Below are 23,601 nucleotides of genomic sequence, written 5' to 3'. Positions count from 1 at the left end.
TATAAAAAATATGATTTTTAATTAAAATTTAGAGAAATTATTAAAAAAAAACTATGATGTGAATGCTCTACCTGCTGAATTGCTGATGATGGAGTGATGTTTCTAAGGCTGATTAATGCAAAAGTGATTAAAGAAATGAATTGATCAAAATTGAGAGTTGAGAAAATGAAAATTTTAAAAATAAATCAAGGACTAATCTCTGTAAGTAATTTTTTAATATTTAATCTTAATTTTAATCACTATTTTTATTAGATTTTTAGAATATTGATTTATTTATATTATTAAGTTCTTTTTTTTTTTTAAGTTATCTTATTTTATTTAATTATTATACTTTTTAAAAATTTAAAATTAAATTTAAATGAGAAGGAAACTTTCTTTATCTTTTAAGATAAACGGGATAAATTCTTTTACAGGAGCGAGGGATTTCACAGGAGCGGTGAGCAAAACCCGAGAGGTTGAGAATTAGCGAGAGAGTGAGAGACACGATGCCGTGCCTGAATATTTCGACGAACGTAAGCCTCGAAGGCGTTGATACCTCCTCCATCCTTTCGGAAGCCACCTCCATCGTCGCTAATATCGTCGGCAAACCTGAATCCGTACGCTCTCTCTTTCTGGTTAATCTTTTTTTTTTATGATTTTCGACTCTTTTGTGCCTTTGATTTTCTTTCCTTTTCTTTTCGGATTAAGATCTTACATTTCTTTCTACGATTTGACTCAATTTAGAGGCTCTTTAGCTCTTGAGCATTTTTTTTAGCGTCTTCTTTTTAGGGTTTAGGTTTACTTCCTAATGTTCATTTTTCTTTTCTATCTTCAGTATTATTTCGATTTCCTTGTATAATGTGAATTTGGAGTATTGGATGTGTGTCTTCTTGGTCTCTGGAATACCGATTTAGGGATGGCTCAGATGACAGTATGGAGAAAGCGATGCACATTGTTTACTCTGTATTCTTGGTTGTAACTGCCAGTCAATGGCTTCTATTCTCTTATAAAATCAATGTTAAGGAGCATTGATATGGTTATAACTAGATCAAAGGACCAACAGTCTGTTTGTTTGTGTCCTGAGTGACTGAGTGTGGTGAGAAATGAGCAGTTGGCTTGTAGTCTTCATCCTGCCACCCCGCAGATGGGGGCCACTCTATTCCCGCCCCTGCATGGGCCGGGGGAGGAGATTTGGCCCCGTCCGGATGCCAGGGGGTGGTTTGGCCTCCACTCCCGTCTGCCCTACCCTGCCCATTGCTCACCCACAGCGAAACACAACCAGAAAACAACAACAAAATCCAAAACCAACCAAAAAACAACGACAAAATCCAAAACCAACCCAGTTTTTTCACCAAATCCACAGATCCATCATCCAACAACAAATACACAAAGTTACAAACCACAGATCTATTGCTAAAATCAACAGTATGTTGTGGATTCTACTCTAGCAAGACCACGGCGTGGCCGTAAGTCTGAGCAAAGAACCACGGGCCACGAATGGCTGTGGGTCTCTTTGCAAAACCATGGCCATTCGTGGGCTCAGACCCACGACCACAACGTGACCGTGGGTGTCTCACAATCACAAGCTTCAAGGAGAAAAAGTGGAGGGAGGAGGAAGAGGTGAACAAAAGAAGAGAGACGGGGAGCCTGGAGGTAGAACAGAGTTATAGAACGGTAAAGGGAGAGAGAGATGAGGAGAGGAGAGAATGACATTGAGTTAGGGTTTTGTAGCTTTCTTTATATGGTATGCAGTCAAACACCAATGTGGTTTCCCCAAAATGATGTCGTTTTATACTTACGAATTTGTTTTTTTTTTTTAATTTTTTTATATATATATTATTTTGGGCCAGGCAGACGGCGAAAACCCCAGGCTTGGGCCTAGCCTGAGCCTCATCCCCCAACAACCAAAGTTAATCAGAGAGAAACCGCTCCCTTATGTTCTTGATGTATCCCTATTCGTCGAAACCTAAGTTAATCTTTGAAGTGATGAATTCAAGTAAAGCTTAAGGTTGTAAGTAATCTTGCTATTTTAAATAAAAGTGCAATATAAGTATATTTATTTGTTGTGCTACACTCACCGAAAAAACCCACCCAGAGTGGGTACTGAATGTGTAATTATTTTTTGGTTTTTTTTTTTTTTTTTAACATTTTTTTCATCCCCTTAAATTTTTTTTTTTAAAAAAAAAAAAAAAATACAAACTCATTAAAAAACACTTCCTTAACCATTAAGTGAAAAACAAAAACAAAAAACAATCGGTACTCACTCTCAATGGGTTTCCTTGGTAGGACTAGTATTATCCTTATTTGTTTATTGTTTACCTGTTTAAATATTATGTTGCTATTTAATTATTATGTTTACTGTTTACAAAGTCATTAAATTACTAAGAACATCCATGCCTCGCCTCCATCATAAACTGAAGTCTACTCCCTCCAATTCAGAGTATTTTCCCTGACCTCCACGTTACTCAATGTCATATGCGAACAATTATCTTCCCCTATGACAGAAGATGAACTACAACATTACAATGTTAAGACTTATATTACCTATTAAAAAAAAAAAAATTGCTCTATGCACATCTTAAACATTAAATTGATTAATGGATATTGCACAAGGATAAAAGGTCGTGAATACTCCATCTTGGACTTCACCAATTCATGCAACTGTGTAACCTATAATCATTTTGTAGACAGCTATACTTCATACTGAACATGTCCTAAGTTGTTCACTTGTGTTGGTGTGGACAAAACTCATTTAGGATAAGGATGGTTTTCTTTAGAATGGTGAAAACCTAATATCATGAACTAAGTCAAATCTTGTTTGTGTGATTTGATCATGCTATCAATGAACTTGTTCTTTTGCCAGACCAAGTGCTCTCTTTTGGATTTTTTTTAATTATCCTTTAGTATATGTAGATTACCATTTCAGCCTTGTCATTTTTAGTTGATTACACAAATTCTCTTAACTAATAACTAAACACAATGGTGGTATTGTCAACCTAGATCGTACTTTGTTGTGGTACCTTTTCTCACCTTTTAAATATTTTGTATCTTTGACCCTGCAGTATGTGATGATTGTGCTGAAGGGATCAGTACCCATGTCATTTGGGGGGACCGAGCAGCCAGCTGCCTATGGTGAGTTGGTGTCCATCGGTGGCCTTAACCCTGATGTGAACAAGAAACTGAGTGCTGCAATTGCCACAATTCTTGAGAGCAAGTTGAAAGTGCCCAAGTCTAGATACTTCCTCAAATTCTATGACACTAAGGCAAGCTATCTCAACTTCCCAAGTTGTCATGAAGAAGGGTCCCTTGCTGTGCACTTCTTTCTTCTCATTGCATTTCTCATTTTTGTTTAGGCACGCCAAACCCAAGCATATGCTCAGTGTTTGCATGCTTTACACCAGAGTTAGATCACGTAAATAAATCTTTACTGTTTAAAACCATGATTAAAACTCTTTCTAGCTTTTCCATATCGGCCCATGCTTCACCACTCCTTCAGGTAATAAGGCTATTTTCTTTTCCTCTATTTATATTTCTTTTGCAGGGTTCCAACTTTGGATGGAATGGCTCTACCTTCTAAATTCTGGATGGGATCTAAACCGGTGTCTTGAATTCTGAAGCGACTGACTCTGAATTCAGGACAACTTTGTTATTAATAATGTATTTGGTATCATAGGTATCTCTGTAATTGTTGGGGAAGACATAATCATTTCTTTTCAGTTTGTTGTTAGGTTTGATAATGTGAAACAGTTGTCTTTCTTATTATATGCTACCTGGAGAAAACTTCTTTGGCAATGGCCAATGAATGTTATGTGATGTTATGGTACTTAAAATCTGATGTTTTTGTTAATGGATTGTCACCCTTTCTATATTAAACGATTGGCCGGCTTCTTAGTAAGTGCGGGAATCGGATTCACCAAAGGATTTAGCTTACCTCGAGTGATTTACTAACAGATCTCTTGTTAAAAAAAACCACCAAAATGGTATGATTGTGGACAAGTCTCAATCAATCCACTGATACGTAGTAATCCATCATGAATGAGAGGGGCTTCTCACCAAATCTTAAAGAGTCTCTTACCCTTTTACCTGAAGGAAAGATTTGATTAAGTTTCAAAACATCTATTCGTGTTATTCATTCTGGGTGGTTCCAGCATCAATTTCACGTTGATGCAGACGGAAGGTCTGACGACCCTAATTACATCGTTTCATCATCATTTGACTTGGGCTAGGTGTTGTTACTTGTAAAGCACTTAACTTTTGTTGAAGTGGAAGTAAAATTTGATTTACTTCAAAACAAAGGTGATGCAACTAGGGAAAATTTGTCCTGGTGGTTTATGCATGCAAATCGGTGCGTGGGATTCATTTTTTCCATTGCATACGGTTAGGGAAGCCGGTTGCCCGTCCTCCACTTTTTATTTAGCTAAAAAGAAATGAATAGACCTAATTTGCTATTAATAATCAATCGGAACAAAGTAAAAATAAATATATTTATAAAGAGTTTTGTTACTTATAAGTAAAGTTGCGTACTAATCTACATATTAATATTTATTTTTTCATATTCAAAATTTGAATTAACATTATTTTCAATTAAATATATTTTTTAACTAATTACATTAAATTAATGTATATATTAATATAGAATTGTACTTATAATTAAATTTTTCTATTTAACAAATCAGTATGGAAAAGAAGTACACATTTTTCATACGGTTAATATAATAAGGTTCTATTCATAAGAAATTTATTTTTATATTTTTCTTATAAATCAATTATCAAATTGTACCATGCCAACTAGGGCGGTATAGGGCTTGCCACCTTTTGTTAGGGGTGCTACCCGCACCATACGGTGCGGGGTAGCCCCCTCCCCGCACCCCGCCCCGCACCATGCGGGGGTGGGATTTTCCTCCCCGCCACCCGCCCCCGCATCCCCTGGGCGGGGTACCCCGCCCCGCTAGGCGGGGTGCGGGGCGGATACCCAATCCGCCCCGCCTTATTTTCACTTAAAATATTAACTATATTTTATTATTTTAAAAAATTATTTCTAGATCTAAAAGTGATAAAAAATATATTTTTAGATCTAAATTGTAAATTTAAATTTTGTAAATATGACTATAATTTAAAATTGATGTAATTTTTAAATTTACTAATGCATATTTTGTGTAAGTTGTAGTATAGTAGTTTTTAAACTATATAGTTTTTAAATTTGCTAATGCATAATTTGTGAACAAGTCTAACAAATTATAATATATATATATTTATATATACACAATTTGTAAAATATAAATATATATTTATATATATAAACATATATTTATGTTTTTGTATATATAAATATTTATGTTTATATATATATAATATATATATAGGTGAGGGCGGGGCGGGGGAAATGCGGGGCGGGGTTGGGCCCTCCCCGCCCCCCGCCCCCGCTAGGGGGACTAGATGAGGGGCGGGGGCCCCCGCCCCGGCCCATGCGGGGCGGTGTACCCCGCCCCGTCGTGCGGGGGCGGGGCCCCGCTGCCCACCCCTACCTTTTGTCTAGTCCGCTTGACCCGTAAGTTAATAGGCAGGCAATTGCTCATTATCGTACGACAAGTGGGTGGTGGTAATAATAAAAGAGTTTGAAAAATTTAATTGTAAGTATAATTGTGTATTAATATAATATGTTTGGTTAAAAAATAAATTTTATTAAAAATAATATTAATTTAAATTTTGATTATAAAGAAATCAGTATTGATATGCAGATTAATCTGATTTTATTAAAAATATATTTTTTAATTATTATTAATTTGATTAAAAGTTTTAAATAGATAAATTTCATATAAATATTTTTATAAATAAATAAAAATTTTAAAGTAGAATCCCCCTTCATAAACAAAAGTTCAAATGATATTTATTAATTTTACAAATTATTTCTCTGGAAGTGAAATGAGGGTAGAGATGAAAATTTTAAGTTGAGATGAAAGTTTAAAATATTAATTTTTAATATTATTATTATTTTAAAATTTGAAAAAAATTAAATTATTTATTATATTTTGTATAAAAATTTAAAAAAATTGTAGCGATGATAATTTTAAATTTGAGATGAGATTTTTGAATTATAAAACCTGCCCTTAAACTGTCCGTCCTCTTCCCTGTTTTACCCTTCCAGTTTGTCGGCCACTCCGTAACCCTTAAAATGAGGATTTGAAACTTCGATCTGAAAAAAGTCGTCTCAGGTTACCACCGGCTTAAATCTGAATCCGATTATTTGTTCCAAATCCCGCCATCTCATATCCCTCTGCAATTACCGGCGACCATGTCATCTGCAACATCTCCGCCCTTACTCCTCCCAATCTCCAACTCCGAATCCCAACCCCCCATTGCCACCCCTGCCTTCCGCGCTTTCATCAACCACATTTCCGAGTCTCTCCGCCACGGTCTCTCCCAGCGCCGCCCCTGGATCGAGCTCGCCGACCGTTCCGCCTTCTCTAAGCCCGAATCCTTCTCCGATGCCGCCCTCCGCATCCGCAAGAACTACTCCTACTTCCGTGTCAACTACCTCTCTGTCATTGCCCTCACCCTCGCCTTCTCTCTCCTCTCCCATCCCTTCTCTCTCCTCGTCCTCCTTGGCCTCCTCTCCTCCTGGCTCTTCCTCTACCTCTTCCGCCCCTCCGACCAGCCCCTCGTTCTTTTCGGCCGCACATTCTCCGAAAAAGAAACCCTCGGCCTCTTGACCGTCACAAGTATCTTCGTCGTCTTCCTCACTACCGTCGGATCACTCCTCATCTCCGCTCTCCTAGTCGGCGTCGGCCTTGTCTGCGTCCACGGCGCCTTTAGGGTTCCCGAGGACCTCTTCCTTGACCAGCAGGAGAATTCTGCCTCCGGGTTCCTCTCCTTCCTCAGTGGTGCCGCCTCCAACGCCGCCGTTGCCGCCGCACGGGTGTGATTCGATAGATCCGGATCTATATAGAGTTCAATCGTTTGGTACAAAGAATTATAAATACGAAGTTTCAATTCTTTTATTTGATTTTGATGAAATTCCATACACACTGGATCTCTGAACGTTTATTCAATTTTTTGATAGAATGTGAAACTTTTGGTGGTGGATCTGTAACTTCTTTATATTTCTTTTAAATGATTCAATGCGAGTCGAATTTAATGTTTCAGATTTTCTGGTATGTTTCTAAATTCAAGTTACATGTCAGTTTGTTCATAGATAATATGTTCTTTCTTCATTCCGACTTTCAGTCTGCAAGCTGACATTTTGCTGCCGTGTATTAAGAACTAAAAAAGAATCAGATCTGTGAATCTGTAACTTCTTTATATATCTTTTAAATGATTCACTGTGAGTCGAATTTAATGTTTCAAATTTTCGGGTATGTTTCTAAATTCAAGTACATGTCAGTTTGTTCATAGATAATATGTTCTTTCTTCATTCCGACTTTCAATCTGCAAGCTGACATTTTGCTGCCGTTTATTAAGAACTAAAAAAAAAAAAAAAATCAGATCTGTGAATCTGTAACTTCTTTATATTTCTTTTAAATGATTCAATGTGAGTTGAATTTAATGTTTCAGATTTTCGGGTATGTTTCTAAATTCAAGTTACATGTCAGTTTGTTCATAGATAATATTTTCTTTCTTTCAATCTGCAAGCTGACATTTTGCTGCCGTTTATTAAGAACTAAAAAAAAATCAGATCTGTGAATAATTTGGTGCTATGCCTGTGCAAGACTATCATTTCTGCGCTGTTTATGTCTATATGAACACAGATTTTTAGCCAACTTTTCGGTTATGCCTAAACTTGCAGAACAAATAAAATCTTTGTTGGTGGTTTGTGAATTGGATCCATCAAGACCATGAGAAAAGAAACTCAATTGTTAGGATCTCTCCTTATGCTGGGTTTTGTCTGTCTTAACGATGAGGGTATTGCATAGAGTCTTTTGTTTCCTGAGTTTAGCATGCTCATTTAACTTTGTTATCGGATAGGTTACTAATGAGAAATCCTTTGTTATTGTTCCGGTAAATGTGCAGTTCAGTGACCATTGTGCATGCCAGAAGGGTTTTTTATTTTTAGAACGACTATAGACACAAAGATATCACACAAAATCAACCCATAAACTGACGTGGTTTCATGGAATTAGTTAGATCTGCTTTATAATAAAAGTAACTTTACAATCTGACATACTACATCAAGCCACATCAGTTTGTGGGTTTATTTGTGTGTAATCCCTTTGTGGCTTAAGTAACTTTTTTTTCCCTCTCCCTCTCTCTCTCTCTCTCTCTCTCTCTCGGGGGGAGGGGGTGGTTTGCAAGTGAGAGTGGAATCCAACCCTCCTGCATTATTACAAGCTTTAGTTTCAAAATTATCTCTATGTCAATAAATTGAACCATAACTTCCATAGGAATGGATGCTTAATGATGATTGATTATTGCAAGTACTTTAGCTAACCTAATGTTTAATATTCCCTCATTAATCTAGTCAAAACATGCTATTCATATGTCCAGAGTTTAACCGGGTAAAAGACATGTTGTGTTTCATGGTTTCTGGGATTCACTGTCATAAAAAAAATTATTAACAGCATAGGCTGATTCATTTACAATTGATTGTCCAAATCTTGGAAATTCCATCATAGGTAAGAAATGGCAAGTCGTATTGCAAGCAAGGGTGGAACCCTCCTGCATTACACACTTTAGCTTCAAAATTATTTGTGTCAATAAACTACACTATAATGTGTATTTGTAGGAATGGGTGTTCAATGATGATCGACTATTTGCAACTACTTTAGCTAACCTACTGTTTTTTTCCCCCCATTAATACAGTCAAAACTTGCTATTCATATGATAATTTACTAGTATAAATATTTCATTACTGACAGCATAGTGCTGATTCTTGTACATTCGATTGTCCAAATCTTGGAAATCTCATCACAGGTAAGAAATGGCGAGTTGTTTTGCTGCATTAAATATTGACGTTGCTCAACTCTATATGAGTTGTTATGAAGAATGTTAATGTAAGTAGTGATTGTTGCTTTGACATCGACGTAATGGTGGTGGTAGTGATTGCTACAAGCAATTATTATGTTGATGGTGCCACTTCATTTCGGAGCATCAGAGATTGTTAGATGTGTTACACTTGAACATATCAATCTTTTTAGCATTATAGAGGTCATGGTATAACGTTTAGTATATGCTATTGAATATGTGGATATGCTGGAGCTGAGTTGATCCGAGTGTTGCCATTAAGGCTCCACGGTCCTGGGGTTTGATGGATTCGAAATCCAGTTTTGATGGTACAATTCAACCATATAATGTCGGTGGAATTTTTCCTCCTAGAAAATCTTTGCTGTCAAATTGGACAGGTTTAAACATGATATCATTGTCGTGCCATTGTGGAAGCTAATATTCTTCAGTTGGAATATATATTATGTAGAATGATTTTGCTGCTACACTGCTAGTTGTTAATTTCATTTGCATGCATTTGCTTAGAAGCCAGTGTAATTATTTTCAAAGGTATATATTGAACTCTTGAATTATTAAAAGGTTATGTGCACTGTGTGCTAAGATCTGGTCAAGATCGTGTCGTATTAGTTTTTTCATCAATCTTAATCATGAGAATTGGACAAAGGTGCTTGTTGTACTTGAATTGCATCTTCTGTACTTTTCAGCGAAATCCCTTTTTCTTTTTTAAATTGACGCGTGCTATTTGTTAACTTTTGTTAACCAAATAGAGTTTTCCATTTGAAAATGTAATGGGTAGTAGAAGAAAACGAAATTGTGCCATATTGTCTATCAGGGCTGTGTGGCCAAGCAGTTGCCCAGTCCACTCCCTCTTCACCCCCCCCCCCCCCCCCCCCCCCCGCGCGCGCGCTGCACTTGGACAGGGGGACACTATCCTGCATATGTGGGTACCCCCGTTCACTTGTCGCGTGGTTGGACAGTCCGTTCGAAATTTGCTAAACAAAGACCATATTGTCTATCAGGATTGTGTAGGCAGGCTCCCCCCTCTCGCGGCACACGCTCGCGCTTGGACAGGAGGACACTTGCTAGCCCTGCACCCTGCACTGTCTCGCATATGTGGGTACTCCCGTTCAGTCGTCGCATGGTTGGACAGTCCGTTCAAAATTTGCCAAACAAAGACCATATATATTTTTAGCCACCAAATCAACAAATCTAACCTTTCAAATCAACAAATTCAACATCCAAATCTATTAGGTCAAGCCCCGAATACATCATTTCAAGAGAATAATACATAGATTCAATTTAAAAAAAAAAAAACATATTAAGTCAAAGAAATGTATATAAAAACATGGTTGTGTTGTGCCTCGTGAGTTTGAGAGAGAATCACAACCGTGACTCGGTTGTGATTAGCCATTGGTTTGCTCAGAGATCCACAACCAATCATGGTTGTTATTGGTTGTGGGTCTGTGTTGAGGTCTGTGAGGAGAACAAGAGGAGGAGATGAACCAAGCGTGAAGGAGAGGATAGAGAATTTGTGTTGGGCAACTTCTGAATTTTATGTAGGTAATTTTTGTTATTGGATGAATATGAATGGGCGGTGAAAATTCGGGCAGAGCACTGCCCCGCAAAATAATTTAGTAGTCCACCTGCTCACCCACATGAAACAAGTAGATTGCCCACCTTGCCCTATATGAGGATTTGCCCAGCAGGCCTGTTGTTTATTCATAATCTATTATCTCTAGTACTAGAAATTAGAGTAATAATTCGCTTACAACTTTTTTAATAATTACTTTGCAAAAGAGTAACAATTCATTTAAAGTTATATAGTAATTATAAAAGAATGGTATGTCGATTATTTTCCGTAATAACAATTGCGATGGAAGGGTATTGAATTGGTACTACTTTTAAAAGGGTGAGTTGTTCTCATGCGCGTCCACATAATCCATGCTCATTGCTTTCTTCTCAACGCCATATCATCAACATACGAAGAGTTCAGATCATTTCTTGTTAAGTTGTTTAAAAAATACTTCTCCTTTTTATTTTTGGGTTACTAAATTTTGTACCCTTACCCCTTTTTTTCCTTCAATTTCACCTTACACTGTCATAACTTTCAACTTTTTAATTTAAATTATGAATTTTTGATAATTTTCATAATCGATTAAAATTCAACTGTTCATATTAGTAAAAAACAAGATAGACGACACACTCTTAATGATAAGATTTAATAAAGTACAAATTATTAAAATCTCGTAGTTTAGGGTGCAAATTGAGAATTTTGATAATTAATTAAGTGAATTGAGAAATAGTACTATTTTTAATGATGTAAAAGATAATTTCTCCCTTAAACCAGACCGGAACCAGTTGATGATAGACTTTTGGTCAATTTCAGGGCTGTTATGGTCATTTCGACGCTTATTACGGCAGGTAGATAAGTGTTTTTTTAATTTCGGGGTTCCATTTTCAGGCCCATTAAAAACATGAAGCACATGTGGCCCAATGGAATATAGCCGTTAGAAGCAGCAGCATCTCTCACTCTCTCTCAAGACCTGGTCAATCTCTCCCGAAACCGTTGCAGAAAACGTCCCAAAACCTGAACTAGCCGTTGGGATAAACAACTCTGACCCCATTCTTCTTTGACATTGGTGTCCCAACCCCATCTCTTTCCCAATCAACACTCCTTACTCTTCCCTCAGTTCTCACTTTCTTTATCAGTCCCGCCTCTCTCTCTTATCTCTTTCAGTTATCTCTTCTTACTTATTTAGCTTTCTCCTCAATCTACTCTCATCTCTAGGTTTGCTGCTAGTTGAAGGAGACTCGAAGGGAGAGAGCAATCAGAGATAATAACTCGCAGTTCTTCCTCCGTCTCTTTCTTCATATTCTTTTCTCTATCTCCTCCCCCTCTCTTGTTCATGGACATTAATTGTCAGTTTAGGAGTCTATTTGTCACTAACCCATTACAGTTTCCATCAATAGAAACCTCTGATCGGTTAGATTTCATTCACGATAGGAAAAATGAACGGAAGTATCATTCCCCATTGGGATACCCTAAATTTTTTTTCCTTTACACTCTATTATTTTTTCAACTTCTTGGTTTCTCTTCTCAGCTTGTTTCAGGCCACCAATGGGATGGCATTGTAGTCACCCAGGCAGACTATCAAGCTCTCCGTGCCTTCAAGCATGAGCTAATCGATTTCAAAGGCATATTGCGCAGCTGGAACGACACTGGGTATGGAGCTTGTTCTGGTCGTTGGGTAGGAATCAAATGCGTCAACGGACAGGTTATTGCCATCCAGCTTCCATGGAAGGGTTTGGGCGGCCGAATCTCCGAGAAGATTGGGCAGCTTCCAGCGCTTCGAAAGCTCAGCCTCCACGATAATGTTCTTGCTGGCCCTGTCCCTAGGTCCCTCGGGTTTCTTCCCAAACTTAGAGGGGTTTACCTCTTCAACAACCGGCTTTCAGGTTCTATTCCTCCTTCAATTGGTAACTGTCCTGTTCTTCAGACTCTTGATTTAAGTAGCAATGCTCTCACTGGGACAATCCCTCCTAGTCTTGCGAATTCAACCAGGCTATTCAGACTTAACCTTAGCTTCAATTCATTGACTGGTTCGATCCCAAGTAGTCTCACTCGGCCATCTTCTCTTACACTCCTTGCTCTCCAGCACAACAATATCTCTGGTTCTATTCCAAATACTTGGGGTGGAACAGTAAAGAATACTTACCACCTTCAGGTCTTGACTCTTGATCATAATATTATCTCTGGAACCATTCCGGTTTCTTTTAGCAAGTTGAGTTGGCTTCAAGAGCTTTCTCTTAGCCATAACCGCCTTGCCGGGACCATACCGAGTGAGCTAGGGAGCCTCTCAAGGCTCCAAAGACTCGATTTTTCATACAACTCCATCAATGGTCGCTTTCCTGCCAGCTTTTCCAACCTCTCCTCTCTTGTTTCCTTGAATCTAGAGGAAAACCACCTTGAAAACCAGATCCCAGAAGAACTGGACAGGTTACAAAACCTGTCAGTACTCAACCTAAAGAACAATCAATTAGAAGGCCAGATCCCTGCAACAATTGGGAATATCTCAGGCATTAGACAAATTGACTTTTCTGGGAATAATTTTACTGGAGAAATTCCAGCCTCACTTGCCATGCTAGCAAACCTCAGTTCTTTCAACGTTTCTTACAACAATCTGTCTGGTCCCGTCCCATCCCTCCTTTCCAGAAGGTTCAATTCAAGCTCTTTTGCTGGGAATATTCAGCTGTGTGGGTACAGCTCTTCAACCCAATGTCCTTCTCCCCCACCTCAGAACCTTCCAGCTCCATCACAAGGGAATTTGAAACCCCATCACCGCAGACTAAGCACCAAGGACATAATTCTCATAGCAGCAGGTGCCCTCCTGGCGGCTCTACTTGTTCTTTGCTGCATTTTGCTGTGCTGTTTGATCAGGAAAAGAGCTGCTTCAAAAGCAAAAAAAGGTAAAGCCGCCAACTGGGGTGCTGCAAGTAGCTCTGAGAAGGCAGTTCCTGCTGGCACACAAGTTGAGTCGGGAGCTGAAACCGGTGGAAAATTAGTTCACTTTGATGGCCCATTTGTCTTCACAGCTGACGATCTATTGTGTGCTACTGCTGAAATTATGGGGAAGAGTACGTATGGGACTGCATACAAGGCTACACTGGACGATGGTAATCAAGTTGCGGTGAAGAGGTTGAGGGAAAAGAGTACAAAGGGTCTCAAGGAGTTTGAAAATGAGGTTGCGGCACTAGGCAGAATCCGATACCCGAATCTCTTGGCCCTCAGAGCCTATTACGTGGGACCAAAGGGAGAAAAGCTTCTTGTTTTCGATTACATGCCAAACGGGACTCTTGCATCTTTTCTCCATGGTAAGTTGATTCAGCAGCAATCTCTTTAATTCCCTGCAATGTTATTGAAAAAGTTAGGAATATGCAAATATTATGTTCTATCCCAATGAGGCATAAGCTAGACGCATTTGCTATTATTCATGCCAAACCTAAAACCTTTACTTTTCGTATGCAGCACGCGGGCCAGAAACCATCATTGAGTGGCCTACACGGATGAACATAGCCAAGGGCATTGCACGGGGTTTACTCCATCTGCACACCCAGGTGGACATGATACATGGGAATCTCACATCAAGCAACATACAGCTCGACGAGAAGACAAACGCCCATATTGCAGACTATGGCCTCTCTCGCCTCATGACTGCTGCTGCCAATACCAATGTGATCGCCACTGCTGGAACACTCGGCTACAATGCACCAGAGCTTTCAAAGATCAAGAAGGGCAACACCAAGACTGATGTCTACAGTTTTGGGGTCATTATATTGGAGCTCTTGACAGGGAAATCACCCGGTGAGGGGGTGAATGGGATGGATTTGCCCCAGTGGGTGGCATCAATTGTAAAGGAGGAGTGGACAAACGAAGTGTTCGATTTGGAACTGATGAGGGATGTGCAATCAATAGGCGATGAACTGTTAAACACACTGAAATTAGCTTTGCACTGTGTTGATCCCACACCAGCAGCACGGCCTGAGGTTCAGCAAGTTCTGGAGCAGTTGGAGGAGATTAAGCCAGGTGATGAAGGGGCTGGAGTGGCATCAGCAGGCGATGATGGAGACAAATTCCCCATCAGCAAGTGAATAAATTGGCTTATAATATATAGTTGGGTTTCTTTTATTTTTTTCTAATCATTATATTAACTTGGTTTATAGAAGCTGAGAGAGATAGGTACTGCTCAAATTCTTTAATTCTCATTATTTTTTTTAAGTGTATCTAAATACCAGCCCATGTGGGGTTGATTAAGAGAATAAGGAGTTGCTCTTGTTTTTATTTTTTTCTCATGTAGTTGAACTATGTATTCTTTCAAATTATTGTTCTTTCCTATGTAACAAATCCGCAAGTTATATGATAAAAACATCGGGGATTTAAGTCGTTTTATTTCCAACTGTTACGAAGGAACTACACGTCGTTCAATTTTAAGCCAAAACAGACGCTCTGTTACTCTCATCAAATCGTTCCTTCACTCCTCGATCAGATCTCTCTCTCTCTCGTGTTCTGCCATGGACGACCTTCCCGTAGAGAAGATAGCAATATCGGGCCCAACCCTAGCCTCCCTGATGCAACGGTTTTCCTCCTCATCAGGTCCCATCGACGGTCTCCTCTTCGGCCACGTGTCCCTCCTCACACCCTCCACCCTCTCCGACGACTCATCCACCACCACCACCTCCTCCTCCTCCTCAGAAACCCTAATCGCTACTGTCACTTCCTTCCTTTCCTCCTCCTCCACCTCCCTCTCCTTCTACTCCCCCTCCGGCCGTGTCAACCCTTCTCACCTCGCTCCCTCCTCCTCTTCCTCCCTTCTTGGGTGGTTCTCTGCTCGCCGTAAATCTCCTCTCCGTCCCTCCATGCGCGAATTCTCGGTCTCCGAATCTCTCTCCTCTCTGCCCAACCTTTCCTTCCCCATCCTCAACTCCTCCTCCTCCCTCTCCCCTTGCATTTTCCTCCTCCTCACCACTCCGATCCCTGACCAAGCCATACACACTCACGAGTACCGTGCGTACCAATTCTGTGCCTCCACTGAATCCTTCGATCCCAAGTCCGTCGACATCGTCAATATCGGCCCCGCGTTCCGTGGCCACTACGGCGCTTTTAGCCCTAACTCTAACTTTCCGTCATTGGCCTGCGAGTTGAGGAGTTCAGCCATGGTTGAGGACAAGAAGGAGCAGGAAGAGAGCTCGAGTCGTATTAAGCAGGCGGCCGAGGACCAGAGGCATCTCGATCAGTGTGCCGAAGGGTTCGAGATCGGGAGATTGAGTGGGCTGATGGGCTCCGAGGCCACCAATTATACGGCCGGGTTGGAGGATTTGTACGAGAAGATGCTCGCCAAGATCAAGAACTTGGCGAGGGAAGTGGAGTTGAGCTCTGCTAAGGTTTTTGAGCAGGTCAGATTTCGATTTGTAAATTATCGAACAAATTCGGTCTAATTTTGAAAAATGCCGTTACTAGATTTTCTCAATTAAAGAATTATTGGCGTTGTATATACTTAACTGCTTAACCGTGGAGAATTACCTTGATCATCGTCATACAAAATATATCATACCATTTGAATCTTGCAGGAAAATCACAACAGGAAGTTGAGGCAGAAAGCTGCTCGGTACGCTGGATCAGAGTAACTTCCATAGCCTTGGCGTCTATTTTTATTATTCTATACGAGGTAATTATGTTTCGCCTATTTGAGTTTTCGTTTCATGATTTAGTCAAACAGCGGGTAATTATTAGCGAAGATGACGATTTAGGTTTCTTTATTCTCGTTTACTTTTACAAAAATCAGAGTGTATTTTCAACAGACCATTATCCCAAAGTTCAGCTTTGATTATGCCGAATAACATGGTATTTTTTAAGTTTATTAAGTTATAGTTTAGAATACTATCTAACACGTTGCTTTGGTTCAACTAAACAATACACTATGTCTGATTTCGGGCCTGTCACTATGTTTTTCGGATACAAAAAATGTTAATATCGTGCTGCTATATAGATGATGTAGTCAAATGCCAGTGTTTTAGGTTCTGGAGTAAGGGATTATCATCTTGATTGAGTAGTTCTCCAGTTGTGAAAAGACAACTACACAGATATTATGCGAAGTCCATAAGCACCACTTAATCTGTTCAGGTTCTGGGATTTATCTTATGCTCTAATTTGCACCTAGCAATTTTCTATCCGGAACAACCATGCTCTCTCCTTGGGTAGGGGCTATCACTGCATCTAAACTTTTTGCTAAGGGGGGTATTTGGTGCCCAAAATCCTGATGTGACTTCTTTTTTAGATTTATTTATTTCCTTTCTTTTTTATTGTAATTCATTATTATTGGACTTTTTGGGAGGGATTGGTGTGCACATTGTTTGTACATGAGGTTTCCCCTTCATGCTAATAGGTCTTTTTTTACTTATCCATAAAGTGAGTATTTGATGCCTGAAAACTATATTTTGGGCCCTTTGGGGAGATTAGAGGGTACAGAGAGAGAAGCCACCATACCATAAAAAATTGCATGCCTGAGAGAAAATAAAAAATAAAAAAGTGCTGTAGAAGTTTGTGCTTTACTCCTTCAAATAATGTCAACTTGCTCTGGACTCAAATCTAGACTTCTAGTTTTGGAATTCACTTAATTCCATTGGTAAAGCTAATTAGGACTTCCTTCTGATCTTGTCAGCTTAAATGGACCTGCACTGATTGGTGGGGTTAATGGAATTTCAGTTCTCTTGTTTTTTCTATGATAAGGTCATCACTTAGAAACAAGTAGATAGTCCACCTTGTGATTAGCTTTGCTTTTACTTCATTATGTGTTTTGTGGCTGGCTATGCCCGTTTTCATTATTTCCTTCTCTTAAAATTTGTATGAAAGTTGGGGTTTGTGCGTTCAGCTTCTACTTTTTGATTTTTCGCATTCTTCCACCTATGGTTGTGACGTTTGTGTTTTCTGCTGCTTCTTTATCCATTCATTTGAAGTTTTAATTTTGTGCTTCTAATTTTAGTCTTGGAATTCAACAAACATTACGGACAACTCTTGCTGATTTTTTTTTTTTTTTAAGGGATTATTGTTTACATGCTTATGTGGGCTCAATGGGGAAGCATGCTCAGTTTTCATTTGATGACGAGCTAGAATTTTGAGAGCAAAAGGTTTAAGAAGATTCGAATCACCTTCACTGCCTCACTTTATTTATCTTCTTGGTTTTTTTGTTTTTGCTGGAAACAACCAAAACAGGAAAATGAATGATTTTATCTTGAAGCGTACCGGTAAGAGATCCTGGAACTGCTAGCAAGACGCCCCGCAGTTTGATCTGAGGGGTGACATTTGAGCTGAAGATGGCTGATAACCACGGAACCACAGTTTATATGTCATTTTGTTGTGGTATATGGTGGTTTTTAAGACGAAGGATGGCATAATTTTGCCTATATCGTCAAGTCATGTGTGTTGATAGTGTTATCCTTGTTTTGTTCGTCTTTTGCTATTGAAAATTTGAAATTCCCTTTCTTTTCTTTTTTAAATTTCCGAAATTCGTTCTGGTTGTTTATCTGCTTGCTTTTTAACTGCCAAAAGAATATCTCGTAGCAGCCCATGTTGTAGAGGATTGATTAGAGTTGTCATTCAACCTTGGCCTGCTTGATTTATGTCTTAATGGTTTCGGGGAATTTTTGGTGCTCAGATGTTCGAGATTTCTAGCTCCCAAACATAAATATAAGAAATATTGTTGACAGTGATCTGAACTTCTGAACAAACTTCCCTGTTTTGTTCCAAAGATAATATTTTATTTGTAACTAAGACCTAAGATACAAAAAGATGATTTCTAAATAAATGGACTGTATTTATGTAATGTAAAATATGAGATATTTTAGTTGTTTCGTTTATGAACAAAATAAATATAAAATGGCGGAAAAAAAAAAAAAAAAAAAAAAAAAAAAAAAAAAACTTAACGATAAAAATATAATGGCTCAAATAAAACATTTAGGGAGAGGAAAAAAAGGGTGTGTACCAAAAGATTGTTCGGGTGATGGCATCTTCTTTGGGCGAACAGACCGATAAAAAGGTCGTCTGGAAAGATAAATTTTTGGGGTGGGTATACGGCCACCACTCCCAGCTCCACCGTTAGTTCTAATTAGGGTTTGTTTTTTGGTTTCCTCTTATATGTATTTTTTAATACTTTTAAATATTTTTAAAAAAATAAAAAATAATAATAATATTAAAAAATATTTTCTTAATCATTAAGTTAAAATAAAAAATAAAAAATTCAAACAGTAACACTGAGCGATAAGTTTGAGTAGTGAAAATAGTATTTTTCTAAATTTTAAATAAACGTAAGATTTAGTTGAGAGTTGCTTCGAGAAAGAATTGTAGAAGCAGTAAAGCAATTAGGCCCTGTTTGGATTTGAAAAGCATTTCAACTTACTTCATTTCATTTCATTATTACAACTTTCTCACATTTTCATATAAATTATAATAAATAATTCAAAATTTTTAAATTTTAATTTAATTTTTTCAAATATTAAAATAATAATAATATTAAAAAATAATATTTTATTCAAATTTTATCTTTTATCCAAAACTATATTATATTATCTTTAAATCCAAATAAGTGCTTAAGGAGAGATCCGTACAGAATCTGATTGGTCTGAAACCACGGACAAATTTGGTCACTTCCAACGTTTTCAGGTCATTTTCCTGAAGAGTTTTTTGCTTAGGCCCAAACCAATGCCTTGTTGGACAAGCAAAACTTAAGAAAACATTGGCTTCTATCTACAGTAAGTGTTCACCCATGTTATGGCAATAATGGTACGTTGACAGTCTTTCAAGTAGCAAGATTTTGTTGGCGTTTTTAACTTTATTTTATCATCACAATGGATCCCATAATTATGGACCTCACATGAGTTTTATTATTTATAAGCTTGGTGTGTTAACCTATTATTTACTTAGAATAATGTTAATGTGTCCTATAAATTTATTCACTCATTTGACCGTTCATATATTTTAATTTTTTATCATTATTTTTTTTACTTAATAGTTAAGAAAACGATATTAGTGTATTATTGTATTTTTTATTTTTTAAAAAATATTTAAATATATTTAAAAATATGAAAAGAAAAAATTTTAAAAATAAAATTTAGCCTGTAGGACAAGCCATTGGACGGTAGAGTAGCACGGCTTATTTAGTTATATCGAATCAATGTACCACTTGATTATAAGATCCACTTGAAAAAAAAAATAAAATTAAATATTAAGATATTTTGTTCTTATTATTATTAGACCTAATTCATCAATATGTTTAGTGCATAAAAAACAATTTTTAAATAGATTTAAAAAAAAAAAAATCAAAACCCTAAGCAAAAGCCAAACCCCTTTGCTCTAATATATGCTCGACATCAACCAATAAAAGCGAACGACAATAGGGAGATTCAAATGGTGTTGGCTAAAACTATTATATTAAATGGGATCAACTTCATTCCTTTTATTCACTATCCAACTCTTTGGATAATGACATCCAGTTACTGAGTCACTGACACGTACTTGCTTGGACACAAACGTGTCGGTGTTGAAAAGCAAGAATAGCCATACTTTTTTCTTTTTTTAATATTAAAAAAAAAGTATAAAAGAAGGAGCAAAGCTTGTCTCATCCTCTTCCACCCTGTAACACTTTGCACACGTGTCATGTCTACCTTAAAATGGAAATGAAACCAAGAATTCTTAAACTTAACTTACACAGAAAAGAGAGAGCTTGGATGCCAAGATAAATAGCCACAAGCCACATGTCTCAAATCTATCCGAGGATATGACACGGCAATATAATTATGATCACATTGCATAAATATAGCCTTTATATGCAATTCGCGAAAGGAAACATCGCGACAACAGAGAGAGCGCCTGGTGGCATGTTCTATATATATATATACAGTTCTATATCGATATCCTTTGTTGATCGGTTTGACAGAGTTACTTCGTCTCCAAGGCAAAGGTTGCAACTTGCAATACAGCGTTATCAAGAAAGCTGAACAAGACAAACAGAGCAAGCACTGCAAAACGCTACAGCAAAGAAACAAATATTGTAATATACCTTCCAAGAGTTTAGAACTCGAGCTTCCGCCGAGGCTTTTGAACGAGTCCCAAGTCAGAGAGATGGCTGACGGGTGAGTCATGGGTTTCCTTTTTTGGGCTATTACGATGTTAGTCTTCTTCTTCATGTTAGTCTTCGTCATGCGGGTTCGTCTTTGACGAGTCTTTTTCATCATCATTTTTAATAGCACTTATTCCCCCATTTTTTTCTACGTTTCTTGATATTTTTCTATCTTATATCAGTGTACTTAACTGTTACTCGTGTTTGATGTGCTTTTCTTAGGTTTTTGTGTGAGCTAGGGTGGCAAATAGACAAGTCCAGATCTCTGTTTCTTGAACGTACTTGTCTGCTTTAATTTTTATATGTGGTTGATTTTCTTATGTATTGTACATATGGATATGGTGTTCCCATGATTCCATATCTAGTCCTCCATCCTTGGTGGACGTACGGTGGATGGGACTACAGGAATCTCTAGGAACGATGAGAGTGGATAAATATCGAGTACAGTCCAGGTTTGTTAAGGGTGGGTGCTTCTGAGTTACTGCAGCAACTTGTTGAGATGGATGCCGAGGGGTTTAATGAGTAATTTGGTGACATTACTGAATTGGAGTTAATTTTTTTTACCCCAGAACTCAATAGATGGTGTTGCTGTGAGTTCATACTAGGATTTTAAGGCTTATATGAGTTCTCTTAGATTAACACAAAATAGGGCTTTTTTCTCTTTCTTGCTTACTCCTTTTTATTTGTTTCTTATTTTATCACTGAGATGTTTGGTACATGAAATAATCATTCCGTGTCCCTTTGAATTAGTAGTTTTGTTATTGATGCTAACACAACTATTCTTAGATTATTTCACTACTATTCATAAACAATTCACTACAATTCACAGATGACTTGAGATCCTCTTAGTATCCAAACGGAGCCATAATGTCAGGATCAGTTTACCAAAACTAGATCTCATTGAGAAAATAATTGTGCCTTCTAGTTAATCATTCCCCTGTTTGCTTTGATGTAATTGAGTAGCTAAAATTTTCATTTTGGATTCATTCTATCAACGTCTACTCGATAACTAGTCCTTAGTATGGTTTTTTATTTTATTTTTAATTACAGATTATGCACTTAAAGATAGGTTAATAGGATCCAATCTTTAAGCTTCATGTAGAACTATTTATCTGTCTCGTTTTGTTGGGGGAGTAGGGATGTCTGAATCAGCTTTGCACTTGTTACTTGCTGACTTGACATGGCTAATTAAAGGATCTTTCTGGTCTATGCTTGCAGGCAAAGAAGATTGCGGAAGAGATGCACTGAGTGTGATTCGATAGAGGAGACTCTAGCAAAGTGGAAGAAATTAAACGATGAACTTGATGCTGGAAAAGATGGAGTAGATGTGATACGTAAGGTTCCAGCCAAGGGCTCGAGAAAGGGGTGCATGCGAGGAAAAGGTGGCCCTGAAAACACGCACTGCAAATATAGAGGTGTAAGGCAGAGGACTTGGGGCAAGTGGGTTGCTGAAATCCGGCAACCACTTAATGGGACTTATGTACCATCGAGAAGGGGAAGTCGACTTTGGCTTGGTACTTTTGACACTGCTGTTCAAGCAGCTCTTGCTTATGATGAAGCTGCAAGGGCTATGTATGGTTCTTTGTCGCGCCTTAACTTTCCTGAGCAAAGTGCTGAATCAGTGTCTTCAGATACATCTAAAACCTCACCAACAGAGTTTGAAGCATCATCGGGTAATTCTGAGGTTTGTGAAGTTAAGGAATCAATTATTAATCAAGTGTCCGCTGTAAGCAGGCTCAATCACTCTGAAGTTGCTGATGAGGAATCAAATGAACAACAAGACTGTTCTAAGGTTAGCGTGTTTGAGGAATCAAATGAACAACAAGACTGTTCTAAGGTTTGCGTGTTTGAGGAACCAATGAAGCTGAATCCAAAACGTTATCAGTATTGTGTATTCGACAATGTGGAGGAGAAACCTGATATCTCTAAGGACTATTTTCCTCACCAGGTGCAGAAGCTAGATGCTCACTTACCTAGCAGCTCGAATCGAATGCAGGTGGTACATCTGAAGGAGAAACTAGATTGCTCTAATGACTATTTCCCTTGCCAATTGCAGAATCTCGATGCTTACTTGCCTGGCAGCTCAAATCATATTCAGGAGCTACATTTAAAGGAGAAACCTGATTGTTCTGAGGACTATTTTCCTCACCAGCTGCAGAGTCCAGATGCATACTTGCCTGGCAACTCAAATCATATGCGGGAGTTACAATTGGGTGCGGATGGAAGCTTGGATGTCTTGAGGCACGACTTTGATTTTGGCTTATTGGAGGAACAGTGTGGACAGTCATGTTTAACAGGGAGTGTCAATCTGGATAGCTTGAGGCCGGATTATGATTTTTCCTTAGTAGAAGAGAAAAAATTCCTTGATTCATTGTACTCTGACTGGGAAATGCTTTTATGATAGATCTTTGCCAATAATTGTGTTCATGTTTTGGAGGACTAGGACCAGCAGCAGCAGTAGTTTCCATTTTAATATTCCTAAATAACATAGGAGTTCGATCTTGACGTTTTGGTGTGGTTTGGAGCTGGAGTGCGCATGCCTCCTTGCTTGGACGTTTTTGGCAAATTGAAATGTTTTCTCTCGAGTCTTTGCATCTATTTTGGTAGGGTTAGTCGCACCCTTTACTCATATGTACATCCTTTTTCTTCTTTCAGTAGACAGACACTATTGATGGAAAGTTTGAGCTGTACCAGATTCTTTATTTCTTTTTTCTTTTTCTTTTTTTAAATGTAAAATGAACTTTGACCAGGTTTACAAAGTACAAGCTAACTACAATGTTAATAACTTTTCAGTACACAAATTTTTTTGTGACTGACATGATTTTGTCCATGCTGTAACTCTTACAAACCAACCGTTTGAGAGAGAGCAATACTCTGTCTTAAACAGAATGAACATGACCCTATATTCTATCTAAGACAAAGTAGAAGACATACTCTATGGACAAAGTTCAAGAGACAATGTGGACTGTATCAGATATAAATGCGATGCATAAAAATTTAGATATTCGGAAATGTA

General features: G+C 38.1%; 5 protein-coding genes across 7 annotated transcripts; all 5 read left to right on the top strand.

Annotated features, from left to right (window-relative positions):
• Positions 1–394: 394 nt before the first annotated feature.
• Positions 395–3,826, top strand: LOC122277432 (macrophage migration inhibitory factor homolog). 2 transcript variants are annotated; one of them, XM_043087406.1, is made up of 4 exons: positions 395–596; positions 3,042–3,242; positions 3,333–3,391; positions 3,521–3,826. In XM_043087406.1, the coding sequence occupies exons 1-3, from the start codon at positions 486–488 to the stop codon at positions 3,384–3,386; spliced, it is 366 nt and encodes a 121-aa protein (XP_042943340.1). In that variant the 5' UTR covers positions 395–485; the 3' UTR covers positions 3,387–3,391; positions 3,521–3,826. The 2 variants fall into 2 exon arrangements, with proteins under 2 accessions (XP_042943340.1, XP_042943341.1); XM_043087407.1 differs by lacking the exon at positions 3,333–3,391 and having other exon boundaries at positions 397–596.
• Positions 3,827–6,106: 2,280 nt separating this feature from the next.
• Positions 6,107–7,121, top strand: LOC122277431 (PRA1 family protein B4-like). Its single transcript, XM_043087403.1, has one exon. The coding sequence runs from the start codon at positions 6,272–6,274 to the stop codon at positions 6,899–6,901; it is 630 nt and encodes a 209-aa protein (XP_042943337.1). The 5' UTR covers positions 6,107–6,271; the 3' UTR covers positions 6,902–7,121.
• Positions 7,122–11,537: 4,416 nt separating this feature from the next.
• On the top strand, positions 11,538–14,863 carry LOC122277429 (probably inactive leucine-rich repeat receptor-like protein kinase IMK2). The gene is made up of 2 exons (XM_043087400.1): positions 11,538–13,788; positions 13,943–14,863. Exons 1-2 carry the CDS (start codon positions 11,823–11,825, stop codon positions 14,563–14,565), a joined length of 2,589 nt encoding a protein of 862 aa, XP_042943334.1. The 5' UTR covers positions 11,538–11,822; the 3' UTR covers positions 14,566–14,863.
• Positions 14,864–14,951: 88 nt separating this feature from the next.
• LOC122277430 (putative protein TPRXL) lies at positions 14,952–17,963 on the top strand. 2 transcript variants are annotated; one of them, XM_043087401.1, is made up of 3 exons: positions 14,952–15,867; positions 16,042–16,139; positions 17,684–17,963. In XM_043087401.1, exons 1-2 carry the CDS (start codon positions 14,986–14,988, stop codon positions 16,096–16,098), a joined length of 939 nt encoding a protein of 312 aa, XP_042943335.1. In that variant the 5' UTR covers positions 14,952–14,985; the 3' UTR covers positions 16,099–16,139; positions 17,684–17,963. The 2 variants fall into 2 exon arrangements, with proteins under 2 accessions (XP_042943335.1, XP_042943336.1); XM_043087402.1 differs by having other exon boundaries at positions 17,511–17,963.
• A 2,329-nt stretch (positions 17,964–20,292) lies between these two features.
• On the top strand, positions 20,293–23,347 carry LOC122275756 (dehydration-responsive element-binding protein 2E-like). Its single transcript, XM_043084971.1, has 3 exons — positions 20,293–20,598; positions 21,804–22,533; positions 22,642–23,347. Exons 1-3 carry the CDS (start codon positions 20,588–20,590, stop codon positions 22,984–22,986), a joined length of 1,086 nt encoding a protein of 361 aa, XP_042940905.1. The 5' UTR covers positions 20,293–20,587; the 3' UTR covers positions 22,987–23,347.
• Positions 23,348–23,601: the final 254 nt, after the last annotated feature.

Source organism: Carya illinoinensis, chromosome 9, assembly GCF_018687715.1.
Source record: "Carya illinoinensis cultivar Pawnee chromosome 9, C.illinoinensisPawnee_v1, whole genome shotgun sequence".
NCBI classification, from domain to species: domain Eukaryota; kingdom Viridiplantae; phylum Streptophyta; class Magnoliopsida; order Fagales; family Juglandaceae; genus Carya; species Carya illinoinensis.
This window is presented reverse-complemented; position numbering and strand designations above follow the sequence as displayed.